Consider the following 15,677-nt stretch of genomic DNA (forward strand, 5'->3'; position numbering starts at 1 on the left):
CACCTGTATATAGGAAAAAGGATCTTGTGTTTCCCGTTGCTTGTAGCGAAAACAAAGGATACCCTCTCTGTAAATAGGGTTTAGTGGCCATTCCCTCTATCAAATCAATGTGCCAAGAGCATCAATTTCCCACCTTTAGATGTAAGTTGATCTTCGTGCCATACCAAAAGAGTAATACTAAGACTGAACAACTTTGACAACAATTAGGAGGACAGGCTTTCATTGTTTCTCATATAAAGTCTGCTATTGATGTCATTTTATCTATCGTTCAAAACTTGCTACCTTGACAATTGTGAAAAATTGTTGCAACTCTAGACTCACTGATATCAAAAATGTTGCAGTCTCGAAATGGAAAGAATGGGCACCATGCTGAACAGAGAACTCTCAACAAAGTACAATACAGTTCCTGCAATCCCAAATAATTGAATTTCCTTCAAAATTATACCCAAAATGGGGTAAAAGTTATACAAGATATCTATCACCTTTATTGTCCGTGGGGGTAAAGGTTACAGGGTAAAAGTTACAGGATTTCTCAAAATACTACAAGATATCTAACACCTTTATTGTCCGAGCAGAGGCCAGATGGTTGCTTCATATGTGCATCTGCGCGTCTATGAATAGACTTCCAAGAACAACTTGTGAACAGGAGAGGGTAATTGAGAGTAGCATAAATAATCCACCTGTGGACCTGTTCTGCTTCAAATAAACTGTACAGAGCCTCTCCCATAGTCAAGTAAACTACAGACAAGAAAGGGAGTCAAATTCTAAACTAATACAAGGTCCGCTTCTTCTACTTGTTCTTCTTGTTGCTCTGGCAACCGTCCTTCACGGAAAGGAAGAAGAATGCGCTTAATTTCTTCAGCACTGAGTGTCTCATACTCTAAAAGTGCATTTGCCAGCGCATGTAAAGCCTTCTCATGCTGAAAAAAGAGTTTAAGACAAAGTTAGCTAGCAGTAGAAATTCCTAATTCCAACCTTGAACGTCAGTCATATGGTTCTTGAACCTAATGGGTAAAGTTAAATGCGCACCCGATGGGCCTTGAACCCACAACCTCACCCTCCACCTAACACTTATAAGGTGCCCATTGAGCTAGAAGCTTATTGGCTGCTGAATTGGTATAGACTATGGAATTCTAATTTCATGGTATTTTTGCAAATTTTCTAAAATATTTAATATAGCAATAACATGTATAGAAAAATAAATTCCAATAATGCCCCTATTCCACCTAATCATTTTCAAGTTTCATTACAATATTAAAAAAATATTTTTTTCATTTTCTGTTTTTTTTAATTATTATAAAAAATAAAATAAAAACATATGTTCATGGAATACCCCTATTTAAAAAACTGTATGTTTCAATAATGCCATCATTTTGCTTAATGACAGCTATAATTTCATATGCCTCTCTCTCTCTCTCTTCTATATTTGTTATTTTAAGAAAATATTGAGAACCTAAAAGCCATAAAAATAATATATTCTTTTTTATATATATTTTAAAGTAAAATATCCTTTAGTTTTGCCAAGTGGAAATAAGACAAAATAAGAGTGCCCAACAACCTAGGACAGCAGATTTCTCTCTTTTTTTAATTTAAAAATAAAAATAAAAAGACTGCAAACAAATGAAATCTAATGGACAAACCTTCTTTAGCAAGGCTTTTACACGATCATATGCTTCTCTTAGGAGTTTCACAACCTGCACAACCAATTAGAGAAATTTAGATTAAGAATACACAAACATCATTGTTAAATCACAAGAACCCCAGATTCCAAAAAACGTACTTCAGCATCAACACGTGATTGCATTTCTGAACTTGGCCGGTCTTTGATGTGAACTGGCCCGATTGTATCACTCATCCCACAGCTTGATACCTTGCCAAATGAAAGAAGTACACCGCATTGAGTAATTGAAAAGAATAATTCTCATGTTTGGGACAAATATAACAATCCAAGTCACAATATTTTGATTTATTCTTATTTCCATATCCCTTGGGTACGTCACTGGGAATTGACAAGATAATAAAATGTAGTATAAATACTATTAATATAGAGCATGTGCGCACTTTAACAACATTTAAAACAATGATGATAGGTTCCATATAATATTGGAAATGATCCCCAGTTCCTGTCAGATATAGATTTTCCAAGGCATTTAAATTTAAAAAAATTAAAATTAAAATCATACCATATAGTGGGCTAGCTCTGTAGCTGTTTGAAGATCACTACTTGCTCCTGTAGTGACATGATCCTGACCAAAGATAAGCTCTTCAGCTACTCTTCCTCCCATACAAACTCAAGACGGGCTAATAACTGCTTCTTGCTAACTGATGTCTCATCACTTGATGGAAGCTGGGTGACCATTCCTAAAGCAGATCCACGTGGCATAATTGTTGCCTTGTGTATTGGATGTGCGCCTTCTGTATTGAAGGCAACAATTGCATGGCCACTCTCGTGATATGCAGTGAGCTGAATGAAGTGTAAGGAATATCAGGAAGTATTACCATGCATTTTGGAATTCTAAATTTACGATTCCTAGGAAACTGAGTTTATTCTCCTCCAGATGCAATTCCTACGTTTGATGCACACCCCCCCCCCCCCCTGCCCCCCTTCTTCTTTTCCATCCCCAAAGAAACAGAAGAAAATACTACTGGTCCCAGCTTAGGAGATCCCTGTCAAAAGTCAGCATCTCAAGTATCCCCAACCATCTATCAATTCACTTTCTGCATTATACCACACTTTTTTCCGCACAGCAATTAGATGTCTAATATCATCTGCACAGCCTAGCTGTGATATAAGATACAAGAGATTTCTATACCTGCTCCCCCCATATTTTAAAGCTGTTGGTATGCTAATTGTGATTCACTTAATTCGTGATCACATAGAGATTTGAGGGAGAAAAAAACCAATGATATACTCAAGAAGGCTCAACTGGATGACCTAATGCACCAATTAATCATAAACATGGCCTTAAGTCGACAAAAAAAACTTCCTTGAAAAACAAATAATGCCCCCCTTTCCTTCTGCATGACTCCCCATTTTTCTCTCAACTCTTCCTTATTATTAATTGAAAGAGAGGTCAAATTAAAGTTACATTTGGTGTTATTCTTATTAATGTTACGTCACTTGTATTTTTTGACAAATCCACTGTTGGATTACATTGTCTCCCTATACTTTCTATAATAGTAAACTATCAAAATGGTTAGAGAATAACTAAGTTCATGGATCACATAGTAAATAACATCTAATTGACATAAAAGTTTTAATACATGTTAAGAGCAAATTGAACATGTAACCCAACACTAGGATTTTCAAGTGGCAATCAAATCAAAAGCTACTAAGTGATGCAACATTAAGAAAGAGTTACACTAAGTGCAACTTGAACTATATATATATATAACCCAAAAGAGTGAACATGTGATTCTATGGGTATAAGATCGCACTTCAACCATTGAAGCTACAGGTTCAAACCCAACCCTGGATTGCCTCAAAATGAAATGCATACCTTCTTTGACTCGTCTGATATAAACATTGTTTTCCGCTCTGTACCCATTATTATCCTGTCTTTTGCAAATTCCAGCTGAGTAGCTGTTAGTTTTTCTGCACCTTCAACGGCAGCTTTGATGGCAGCAATATTAACCAAGTTTGCAAGATCTGGTAAAGAAGAAAATCAGGGAAAGTTAATTGGCAGGACACTCATATATTTCATTAGAAAAAACCAAAAACAGTTGTTTAACAGATATTTCACAAATTTGTAGAAAGAACTCCTATTTAACAGAATGACAAGAAACTCACCTGCCCCATTGAATCCTGGTGTACCTCGTGCAATCGCTTTGACATCTACATCGTCAGACAATGGTTTATCCTGTAGATAGAGCTCCAATATCTCTTGACGACCTTTTACATCTGGATTTGGAACAACAATCTAAACAGGGGTATTTGTCAGTGTTCTCTCAAAAAGAAGTAAAAAAAAAAAAATTTGTCAAAATTAAATAGACAACAAGATTCAGATATATCTAAAGCAGACACTACTTTGGAATTAATGACACAAACTTGGACACCCATTCAACAGGAATTAATTTAGTCCAGGGACTTAAGTTAACCCGTGGGAATTCTAAAACGTGAAAAGGTTTTAGGGGGAAATTTTCAACTCAAGAAAAATTTTGAGCCAAATTCATCATCTGGCAAGAGCTTGATAGCCAACATTTCTTATTCTCAAGATTTAGAGACTGAAATGGCCACAAAACCTCAAAAGTGGAGAGAACATCTAATCAGATAGATCTCAGAATCGAGAAAACAAATCCCTTAGTCCTTAGCCACTGAAAACTGATAGAGTAAAACTGAAGAAAGAAAATTTGGAATAGCACTGTAATGGATGAAATTAAGTGATGACCAGAACTTACATGCCTATCAAATCTACCAGGCCTTGTTAAAGCTGGATCAAGAATATCTGGCAAGTTTGTTGCAGCCATCAATATTATGCCCTACAGAAAAAATGTCAAACATATTCAGAAACGTATAAAGCAACTCATTAATAACACAACATGTTTATATGTACCTCATTCTGTTCAAAGCCATCCATTTCGACAAGCAATTGATGCAATGTTTTCTTTGTATGGCCTTCCCATTGTTTTCTTGTGGACCCAACAGCATCTATTTCATCGATGAAAATTATACAAGGAGCCTATGAAAGATGGAATAGGCATATGACACAATCAGAAACACACACTGAAGCAACAAGTATATATTTGCCTCTTAATGTAGCAACTTATCAATCTAGTACCTAAAGAATGTAATATTTGACAGCTAGAACAATAATAGATACTATAAGGAATATACTGATAACAAAATGCTATAGTGAACATAAATGTGCCACATGGCACACAAAGGTTTCTCCACCAATTTAAATTACTTTCAGGTTCCTGTTGTGATTTTAGTTCTTGGTATGTTAAATGTTCCAGTATTATTTACAGAATTCTCAGGATGTAGTTTCCAAATTTCTCTCCACATTTTCATGTTGCACAGTCGTGACCACCTTCGATACGAAAAATTGTGATTGAAAAGTTACATCTTTATCTAGCATTTATATATCATGATTTCTAGTATGTTTATAAAATCATCAACCCCAAACACGCCCGCATGCACTCTCACATTATTGTCACCAAAGAATGCCTCAAAAACCAACACACCTTTTTCTTAGCAGCTTGGAATAAGGATCTTACACGCCGAGCACCAACACCAACAAACCTGCCATATAGAAAGTACATCAAATTAGCATCCTACCACTCAAGTAATTCCAAGATCCCCAGGCAATACAGTTCACTCCAAAGCATACCCACAGGATCCCATCCTTCAGATCACAAATTTTAATGCAAAGCACAACTAGGGAAAACAGTACATTGTAGTCAAATATACATAATGAATTATTGATTCCAATTATTATCAGTACAACATTTTCAATATCAAAAGAAAGTTGGCAAGGCAACTTAACAGCCAAAAGAGTTTAGTAATATTGAAAGAGTTATAATATACAGATTTAAGGTCATCCCGCTTGAAAGTAAAGTTCTATCATGCCACCCAGCCCAATCATGAAACCACTCAGAGACAGGGCTCCAACCATTTTTCATATTTTAGGTCTCATGACAAAAATAGGCAGAAAAGAAGATGCACAGTCCTCATATAGTTATATAAGGGACATGTATTACACAGATGGAAGTTTAACACATGTTGCAAATATGAAGAGAAGCAAGTATCCCTTTCAAAGCAGATGAGAAATTTTCTCAGAAGGGCATGAGATTCTATAAAAAAGATAGTAAGGCAAAAAAAGAAGAAGAAATGAGGTGGACAGCAAAGACTTGTGAATGAAAAAGTGAAATACAGCCCACAAAAGCCCTACTTTCTCTGGATTACTCATACAAAACAGCACCATGATGCCTCCAAAAGGATAAATTCAATACTTGCCCAGCAGACAAAAAAAGTATAAAAGGAGAAAAATGGGAAATCTATTGCCACATCAAATGGTAACAGGCATTAATTTTCATAAAAACCAATAAAAATAACACCAAACATTATTTCATTATCCTCATAATTTGGCCAATAGTTCATTAAATACAAATTGACACAGTATAATGTGTTTTATAAGAAAGTTTTTATTTAATATACTACATTTTAAGTTAGCCAAATTTATGTACAGTAAACATTGGCTTACATTTCCTCAAATTCAGATCCTGCTCTATAGAAAAAAGGTACCCCAGCTTCTCCAGCAATAGCCTTCAACAGATAAGGCAAATAGTTATCAGGAAGAATTACAAAATATCACTTAGATTAGATCAAAGATCTTAATATCTGAAAAATATGAACATATTATTGAAATTTTTTTTTGATTGATAAGTCACACATGCACCTAGTGGGTCCTGAACCCATGACCCCACCATCCACAATGCTTTTACAAGAGGAGGTTCCATTTGAGCTAGAGCTCATTGGCATGAACATCCTATTGAATATCAAAAAAACCAATAGGCAAAAGGAAGATGTAATGGAAGCCCATACACACATGAAAATAAGTTATAGACATTTACTTCAGTATAAATCCATGTATATAACATTGATGCAGACACCATTACAACAAGGGAAACCAAATTAGAGTATTAGATTTCACACACCATTTGGAGCACCCCACCCCCCCCACCTCCTCTCTTCTTTTATTTTCATGGAAACAAATTCCAAACAGTATAAACAATTAAAATTTTACTTTTTCTTGTGCGATGTCTGGAAGGCAGAAACTTAAAAAAATTAAATAAATAAATAAACAGAGAAATTTAATTCCACCTGGAGTTTAAATGCACACCAATTTTTCATCAATCATCATTTTAGATAACGCATTTTGTAAATTACTGCCTACTTCCATTCACAGCATCCTAAATTCACTTTTTTTTTTTAAATAAATTAAATTCACAACTAGTATCTTCATTAAATACATATGCATGGAATCTTACAGTAAAAGCAATAACCTTAAACATCTTAACAAAATGGTAGCTTGCAAACTGTAACACAACGCTCGGACAAGATTCTAATGATCATGCTGGCCACTCTAACAGAAGCAGTGCTCTAAGTTCATATACAGATTGGAAAAGGGCTCATCACAAAGTAAATAACCATTTGCAGGATTATAGACACTAAAATCTTACCTTGGCAAGAAGAGTCTTTCCAGTTCCGGGTGCTCCAGTCAAAAGAATTCCCTGCGAATAAGTATGTGTTAGGCTCTGTATTATGAAATTAATCAAGCAAAGATAAACAGAAAAATGCAAGATACAGATAGATGAAATCAGAAAGATATTACCACTCTTCATACCAGAGAAGGCGAAGAATGACTACAGAATCGAAGGTTGTAGTTGAAGTAATTAATCTCAAACATTCCACACTCTAGCATATAAAAAATTTCAGGTTTTCTAATAAAACCATAAGCTATTCATATACTTGTGCAATACATGATTCACAAAACTAAACAGAATTAACATGTTACACTTTACACACAGCAAGGAACACCCAAAGCCTTTTGATGAGCAGTCTCAATATCTGTAACATATAGAATATAATAACAAACCTTTGGCAACTTCCCCCCAAGGCGAGTAAATTTAGATGGGTTTTTTAGGTACTCCACTACTTCCTCAAGCTCCTGCTTTGCATCATCACAGCCTTTGACATCTTTAAATGTCTTAACATTCTGCGAGAAAACAAATTGGTCAGGGTGATTAAATAATATGCTTCAAATGCAAGCATACTGCAAGTAAAAGATGCAACTCCCAAGTTCCTTGGAAAATAACTCCCATAAAATATTCAAGAAACCATAATTACAAGAACTGAAGAAACACCTTTATCTAAACTATTATTGGCAATTTTAGGTGATATCACATCCCTACCTTACCTTTCAACCATTTTTTTTTTTTTGATAAGCCTTTCAACTAAATATAGGAACTAGAACTACACATTAAATTCTCCATTTGTTTTTTAACATGTTCTAGTAAGAAATTTGAAACAAAATTTTCAGTACTTGACCAAATTTTCTACATTTTCTTCTCCATATTCACTGGCTTCTGTCTCCTGTGTCCCCCCCCACCCCCCCTGTTTTCCTCTCTTTCCTTGGGAAACAGGGGTGGGGACCCAACCTCAAAGAAATACAAAAACAACCATTCCATGTCAAAGATCACCAATATCAAGAGTACAGATACCAAATATCTACCTTCTCTGGCGTAACTTCTTTATTTAACTCCTTCGGGGAATAGGAAGAACTAGAGCCAACACCTGATGTTCCTATCCCACCCAAGCTCCCAACATATTTTTGAAGTGCAGCAGCACCCAGTATCCTGAAAAGAAAATCATGCTTGGAGTGAGTACAACTCAAGTATACAGACAAGCACTAACTACTAGATACTCCGTGTGTGTGTGTGTGTGTGTGTGTGAAGAGAGAGAGAGAGAGACTTNTAATCCAATATGATCCTTCCCAGGGATGTGTATTTTATTCTAGATTTTTGTGAATGAGCTCTAGCTCAAGGGATACCTCCTCCCCTTACAAATGCTAGGTGGAGGGTGAGGTCATGTGTTAAAAACCCTTTGGGTGCATGTGTAGCTTACCAAACAAAAAAACAACATACACACAAGAAGGGTAAATTTCCTCTTTGTTTGAGTACTGTCACGATCAGTGGAGGTGTAATTATAGTTCCAAGGAGCAAGAAAAATACATTTTTTTTTTCTTTCTATATTATGGCATTTTTTTTTTCTCTTCTTTTAAGTTATCATTCCTTCTCATTTGTCAGTCCGGAATCAGTCATTAAGCGTTTTGAACAAAGGGATCATGCAGTAGACAGTAGAGGAGTTGCAGAATATCTTCGAGCTCTTGTCAGCACCAATGCCATCACTGAATATCTTCCAGATGAGGAGACTGGAAAGCCTTCTAGTCTTCCTACATTGGTATCAAGCCCGTTCTTTTTCTCCCCTTCCCCCTCTCTATCCTTTCATGCTGCATGTGTGTGACTATCCTTGGGCCAATGTTCCAGTTGTCATGTTTTGGTATTTGGTTCTTCCTAGATAGTTTGTCTTTGATTGGTTGTATCTTATCTTGTTTGAATCTTGCCAATCATGGTTTTAAAATTTAATTGAGTTTAATTATTATTATTATTATTTTTTGTATCTTATCTCATGTTATTCTAAGGGTCCATATATGTGGTATGTCTTGAACTCAAAGAATACATTGAGATACGTAGTAGAAATGCATTTGGCATATGGATATTCATACACTCATATACACATGCACGGATACAATGTGTGTGGAAACAATATATTGTGCATGTTGCAAGCAAAGAAATGGGTGCATAAATATTCTATATAGTTATATGTGTGTCTTCTAATATAATTTAGAAGTTAGGAGATTGGTATCACGTAATTTATCACCCTATATTGCATTCTGCATTGTAAATAACGAACTCATCTTACTGAAATGTTCAACATCATGGAAAATAAATTAAGAAGTTGCAACATAGCATTCAATCATTTTATGTATATGTGGAGTAATATGCATTTGGTGTAACATATAACCAAATAGTGTATCACTAAGAACAAAGATAATGAAAATTATAAAATGTTCTAATACCAACTATTTGTGTGTGAGCCTATGATAATGTAAAACTTACTGCCAATGAGCTCTGGCTCAACTAGCACCTCCTCCCCTTATAAGTTCTAGGTGAAGGATGAGGTCATGGGTTCAAGATCCATTGGGTGCGTAAGTAACTTACCAATTAAAAAAAATATATATATTTTGCATGATCTCATATATCAAATGGATATAGTTGATGTTTATGAAATGCACACATTTAGCTTACAATGGTTAATTAATAAATAATCTGCCACAATACTTTTCAAAAACCCACCATACATTTTTCTTTAGTTGATGAATTCCGTAGGGCAGTCATGAAGAAATACCTTTTAGCATTTACAAAATTATATGGGTTCTATGAATTTTTATAATGTTAATATACTTATCAAAAAAAAAAAAAAAAAGTATAATGTTAATGCAAGAGAAATGAAGGAAAATTTTGGATTATTCTGCGGTGTCAATATTAGCTAATTACTATGGTACATGAGTTTTGAGATACCAAATCTTGTATTTGAGACAACTCAAACGAACGTTCTATGTTTTTTTTTTTTTTTTTTGTGTTTTAATCCATGTTTTGCAATGCAGATCTAAATCCTCATTCCACTCTTAAATCAGTCTCTTTCATAATTGAAATTCAACTAATGATTAACTTTATAAATGTAGTTGCAAGAGTTGAAGCAGCGGGCATCAGGCAACTTGGATGATCCCTTTCTAAACCCTGGAATATCTGAGAAGCAACCATTGCATGTTGTGATGGTAAGATTTTATACAAAAATTTTGAGTCATATTGGTAGGACATGGTCCTCATTGGCTGATTTTAGCATAAACCTTAATTATCTGTTGAAAGATTGATATGTGTGTGTGTGTTTCTTTTTCTTTTTTTGGGGGGGGGGGGGTAATTATATCAATAAACCCTAGAGTTTGACCTTGGTTCAGATTAAATCCTAAAATTCAGTTGCATCAATGTTTACTTGATAGTTCCAAGATTGTTTCAATTTGGAAACTCAGTGAAAGTAATGACAACTCAGATAAGGTGCACTTAATACCTATTTGAATGGTAAAAAACTCTTGACATTTGTACTCACCGATATATTTGTGAGCTCATTTGGCTTCAAAATACCAACTTCAATTTACATGGAGTGTTTTTGTGGTGCTCTAATAGGTCCTAAATACAACTTATGTGGTCTTCCATTATTTTTAGTAAACATGAGACTCACCAGATTGAAACGATTTGAAACTATAAGGTTGATACTGATGCTATTGACACTTCAGGGTCAAATTTGAGACTAAAGCCAAAGTCTGAGATTTATTATATACTTGCTGAATTTTTTTCTTCTTTTAATTATAAATTCAACTTAATAAGAGTTGTTTTTCCTACTAGGTTGAACCTAAAGTCTCAAACAAATCACGTTTTACGCAAGAGCTTATCTCAACTATCTTATTTACAATAGCTCTTGGATTAGTATGGTATGAACCTTCTGTTCCTCAAGTCTCTCTCTCTCTCTCTTCACACACCCCCCCCCTAATTCTTAAAAATCAAGTGAAAAAGATAAAACATACAGGCATACAGCTGAATCTAATACAATTAACATTTTGAACCCCACACCTATTATTTTTCCCAACAAACATGGACACAGATGTATGTCATACTTGAACAAAATCTTTCATTCTCCAAAAACCAAACAACAACAACAAAAACTAAGCCTTAGTTCCAAAATTTTGGGGTTAGCTATGGATCCTCAACAGACCAACCAAGGTTGACCGTATGTATTTTATTCCACCTGCCTATTCTATCTGAAATTGTACTCTTTGTTACCTCATAACTGACATGTCATTTTCTACAACCATTATTAATTTCATTTTCTACCACAAAGAAAGAAACCCATCTTCTTGGCGCCTTCACTCCCTAAATGATTTTTCAAGGGAAGATGACAGAACAAAGACCCCTCAAAGTATATATTGTTGCAAAGTCTAGAATAGTATCTCCTGATTTATTCCTTACTCCATATCACTGGCCACCATGAACTCTTTTTTTTTTTATAAGTAATAAAGATATATATTGAAGAACACTACCTTATGCAGAAAAACATAAGGCAGAGAGAAAAATACAAAGGGAAAAGAAGAGAAAAAAGAAAAAGAAAGGAAAAGAAACTAAATACACAAGAGAGAGCTAAGGAACATAGGGAGAGAATCACTAGAGGTGAGTCCCCAAGCCCTAGACCAGTCAAACAGAGAGCCACTAAAAGAAGCCAAAAGCTGGTCATCCGAACTTTCCATGTCCTCAAATGTCCTATTTCGCTCCCTCCAAAGACACCACATCAAGCATAAAGGAGCTAAATTCCAAATGCTGGACAAATGCTTTCCAGGCCAATTCCACCAACCAAATAAAGTATCCGCAACCAATCTTGGCAAGACCCAAGAGAACCCGAAAGATCTAAACACCAAACTCTACAACCGATAAGCCTTACCACAATGTAGTAACAAATGATCCACCGTCTCCCCATTCCTATCACCTGTAAGGATCCTATCCCATACAGCAGTCCACACAAAGAAGGAAACACGCCGCAGAGCCTTAACCTTCCAAACATGACCACTCAAGTCTCCTCCAACAAAAATCTTTTTGAATCAATTCATCCATGTCCTCCCAAAACTTTTACTTAATAGATTCTTCCAACCCTATTTAAGGAGCATATGCACTATGTTGATTGTCTCTTCTCTTAAAACAAATTTTATTAATGTAATGTTGTCCCCTATCCTCCTAACCTCAACTACTACTTTTTTTTTTAATTTAAATTTTATATATGATTTTCCTTTGTTATTAGTAATCCTAGTCTAGGAATGGATTATTTAGAGTCCTAGTCTTTCTAGGAAAGGATTTACCAATAACCTATAGAAATGCTTTAGTGTAGTCAATAAGATTGATGGTGGGATTCACTTATCAAGAGGAAAAAAAGATTGATAGTGGGATTGATTTTCTACAAAAGTGTAATTGCTTAGAAAAACCTAGGTGTGACTGACTGACTGTCTAGTGTTTATCTTTCTTTATTTCTTGTTCTATTCATTGTTCAAAACCAAGCAGCCATCAAACATGTTTCAAAATTCAATCTTTTCATTACCCCCTTAAACATCAAAAAGAACCCTTCAAGACCTCATCCATAACTCTAATTTAGTGCTGAATTCCTAAACATCCTACATCAAAAACCCCCCCCCCCCCCCCCCCCTAATTCTTAAAAATCAAGTGAAAAAGATAAAACATACAGGCATACAGCTGAATCTAATACAATTAACATTTTGAACCCCACACCTATTATTTTTCATTTTTTCCCAACAAACATGGACACAGATGTATGTCATACTTGAACAAAATCTTTCATTCTCCAAAAACCAAACAACAACAACAAAAACTAAGCCTTAGTTCCAAAATTTTGGGGTTAGCTATGGATCCTCAACAGACCAACCAAGGTTGACCATATGTATTTTATTCCACCTGCCTATTCTATCTGAAATTGTACTCTTTGTTACCTCATAACTGACATGTCATTTTCTACAACCATTATTAATTTCATTTTCTACCACAAAGAAAGAAACCCATCTTCTTGGCGCCTTCACTCCCTAAATGATTTTTCAAGGGAAGATGACAGAACAAAGACCCCTCAAAGTATATATTGTTGCAAAGTCTAGAATAGTATCTCCTGATTTATTTCTTTTCCTTTCTTTTTCTTTTTTCTCTTCTTTTCCCTTTGTATTTTTTTCTCTGCCTTATGTTTTTCTGCATAAGGTAGTGTTCTTCAATATATATCTTTATTACTTATAAATAAAAAAAAAGAGTTCAAGGTGGCCAGTGATATGGAGTAATAAGGAACATAGGGAGAGAATCACTAGAGGTGAGTCCCCAAGCCCTAGACCAGCCAAACAGAGAGCCACTAAAAAAAGCCAAAAGCTGGTCATCCGAACTTTCCATGTCCTCAAATGTCCTATTTCGCTCCCTCCAAAGAAACCACATCAAGCATAAAGGAGCTAAATTCCAAATGTTGGACAAATGCTTTCCAGGCCAATTCCACCAACCAAATAAAGTATCCGCAACCAATCTTGGCAAGACCCAAGAGAACCCGAAAGATCTAAACACCAAACTCCACAACCGATAAGCCTTACCACAATGTAGTAACAAATGATCCACCGTCTCCCCATTCCTACGGCACATGATACACCAGTCAACAAAATCCATCCCTCTACCCCTCAAATTATCACCTGTAAGGATCCTATCCCATATAGCAGCCCACACAAAGAAGGAAACACGCCGCAGAGCCTTAACCTTCCAAACATGACCACTCAAGTCTCCTCCAACAAAAATCTTTTTGAATCAATTCATCCATGTCCTCCCAAAACTTTTACTTAATACATTCTTCCAACCCCATTTTAGGAGCATATGCACTATGTTGATTGTCTCTTCTCTTAAAACAAATTTTATTAATGTAATGTTGTCCCCTATCCTCCTAACCTCAACTACTACTTTTTTTTTTTTTTAATTTAAATTTTATATATGATTTTCCTTTGTTATTAGTAATCCTAGTCTAGGAATGGATTATTTAGAGTCCTAGTCTTTCTAGGAAAGGATTTACCAATAACCTATATAAATGCTTTAGTGTAGTCAATAAGATTGATGGTGGGATTCACTTATCAAAAGGAAAAAAAGATTGATAGTGGGATTGATTTTCTACAAAAGTGTAATTGCTTAGAAAAACCTAGGTGTGACTGACTGACTCTCTAGTGTTTATCTTTCTTTATTTCTTGTTCTATTCATTGTTCAAAACCAAGCAGCCATCAAACATGTTTCAAAATTCAATCTTTTCATTACCCCCTTAAACATCAAAAAGAACCCTTCAAGACCTCATCCATAACTCTAATTTAGTGCTGAATTCCTAAACATCCTACATCAAAAGTGGTATCAGGAGCCCATTCAAGCTTCAGTCCTACATCAATTCTCTAGTTAATCCTTGCCCATTTTTCACTGCACAACCCAAACCACAATTCCATTCCCTTCCCAACATTTGCCAACAAGTAAACAAATGATGACGCACTAAATAATAACACAAGACTGAATGACCTTACCTGTGCTTATTGAGCTCAGCCAGCAGAGCACTTTGCTTTGCCGGGTCTTTGGGATTTGCATCAGCTTCCGCAATCAACTTCTCCAACCGCTTTTCCTGCTTCCAAAAGGGCCACCAACTTAACCAATCCCACTTCATCATCTTCTCAAAACAATTTCTCACCTTCACCCACATCCCCATCAACAACACCACCAATGGTATTCTACTCTTTATCAAATTCCCACTCTTCCCCTCCTCACTTTCACTCAATTTCCCACCTTTCCTTCACTTTCCTCCACTTTCTCCTCTTTCCCTCGCTACCCACTTCCCATTCTCCAAACCCACCTCCCCAAACTCACTCTTCCTCTCAATTTCATCAACTTCCGAATGCCCAGACTCAGGACCGAACTATTCCCATTGAAACTCGCGCTCTCGCATCAAAATCCACGGAATTCGAATCTTTGGCATCGGAAACCGAACTCGCATCCGAAAAATCCAACCTTTCGGAATCGAAACTCGCACTTTCGGACGCAATGTGCAAGGAACAACAACACTAATAGTCCGGGGACAAAATGAGATCTTTGGAAAGTAGGGGAAGTGAAGGTAGAGAGAGAAAGCGGGTTGAAAGAGAGAGAAGAAGAGCAACGAGGAAGAGGAAGATGAAAACGCTTGGAAGAAGATAGAGAATGCGAGGGTTTTGCAGCAAAGAAAGCCTGCAGAGTAGTAGCCACCATTGTTGCTAATGCTAGGGTTTATCAGAATCGCTCTGCTTCAGTTACACTCTCTCTCGAGCCCCAGAGAGAGAGAGACAGAGAGAGAGATATTATGAGAGCCACAGAGAGAACCTTATCTTTGGATATGAAATTGGCGCCGGCTTTGATTGTGAGTTTGAGAATTGACTTGTTATGTTTTGTGTGGGAACTGAAATAAGCCTAGACTTTTTTTT

The 15,677-nt window shown here is 35.9% G+C and overlaps 1 protein-coding gene and 1 long non-coding RNA gene across 2 annotated transcripts; one reads left to right on the forward strand and one right to left on the reverse strand.

The window, feature by feature from the left end:
* Positions 1 to 403: 403 nt before the first annotated feature.
* On the reverse strand, positions 404 to 15,677 carry LOC112011862 (ATP-dependent zinc metalloprotease FTSH 11, chloroplastic/mitochondrial). The gene is given in 21 exon segments (XM_065782145.1): positions 404 to 920; positions 1,641 to 1,694; positions 1,781 to 1,870; positions 2,184 to 2,293; positions 2,296 to 2,464; positions 3,501 to 3,649; positions 3,791 to 3,920; positions 4,399 to 4,479; positions 4,554 to 4,679; positions 5,185 to 5,242; positions 6,204 to 6,265; positions 7,183 to 7,233; positions 7,599 to 7,718; positions 8,235 to 8,411; positions 14,753 to 14,998; positions 15,001 to 15,061; positions 15,063 to 15,132; positions 15,135 to 15,167; positions 15,170 to 15,256; positions 15,259 to 15,300; positions 15,303 to 15,677. Coding segments are annotated over 21 exon segments (2,235 nt in total). The 5' UTR covers positions 15,466 to 15,677; the 3' UTR covers positions 404 to 764.
* On the forward strand, positions 8,788 to 11,132 carry LOC136071162 (uncharacterized). The gene is made up of 3 exons (XR_010632482.1): positions 8,788 to 8,962; positions 10,308 to 10,400; positions 11,026 to 11,132. It is a non-coding gene; the product is annotated as an uncharacterized LOC136071162 (long non-coding RNA).

This window comes from Quercus suber, unplaced genomic scaffold (genome assembly GCF_002906115.3).
Source record: "Quercus suber isolate HL8 unplaced genomic scaffold, Cork oak 2.0 scaffold_291, whole genome shotgun sequence".
Taxonomy (NCBI): domain Eukaryota; kingdom Viridiplantae; phylum Streptophyta; class Magnoliopsida; order Fagales; family Fagaceae; genus Quercus; species Quercus suber.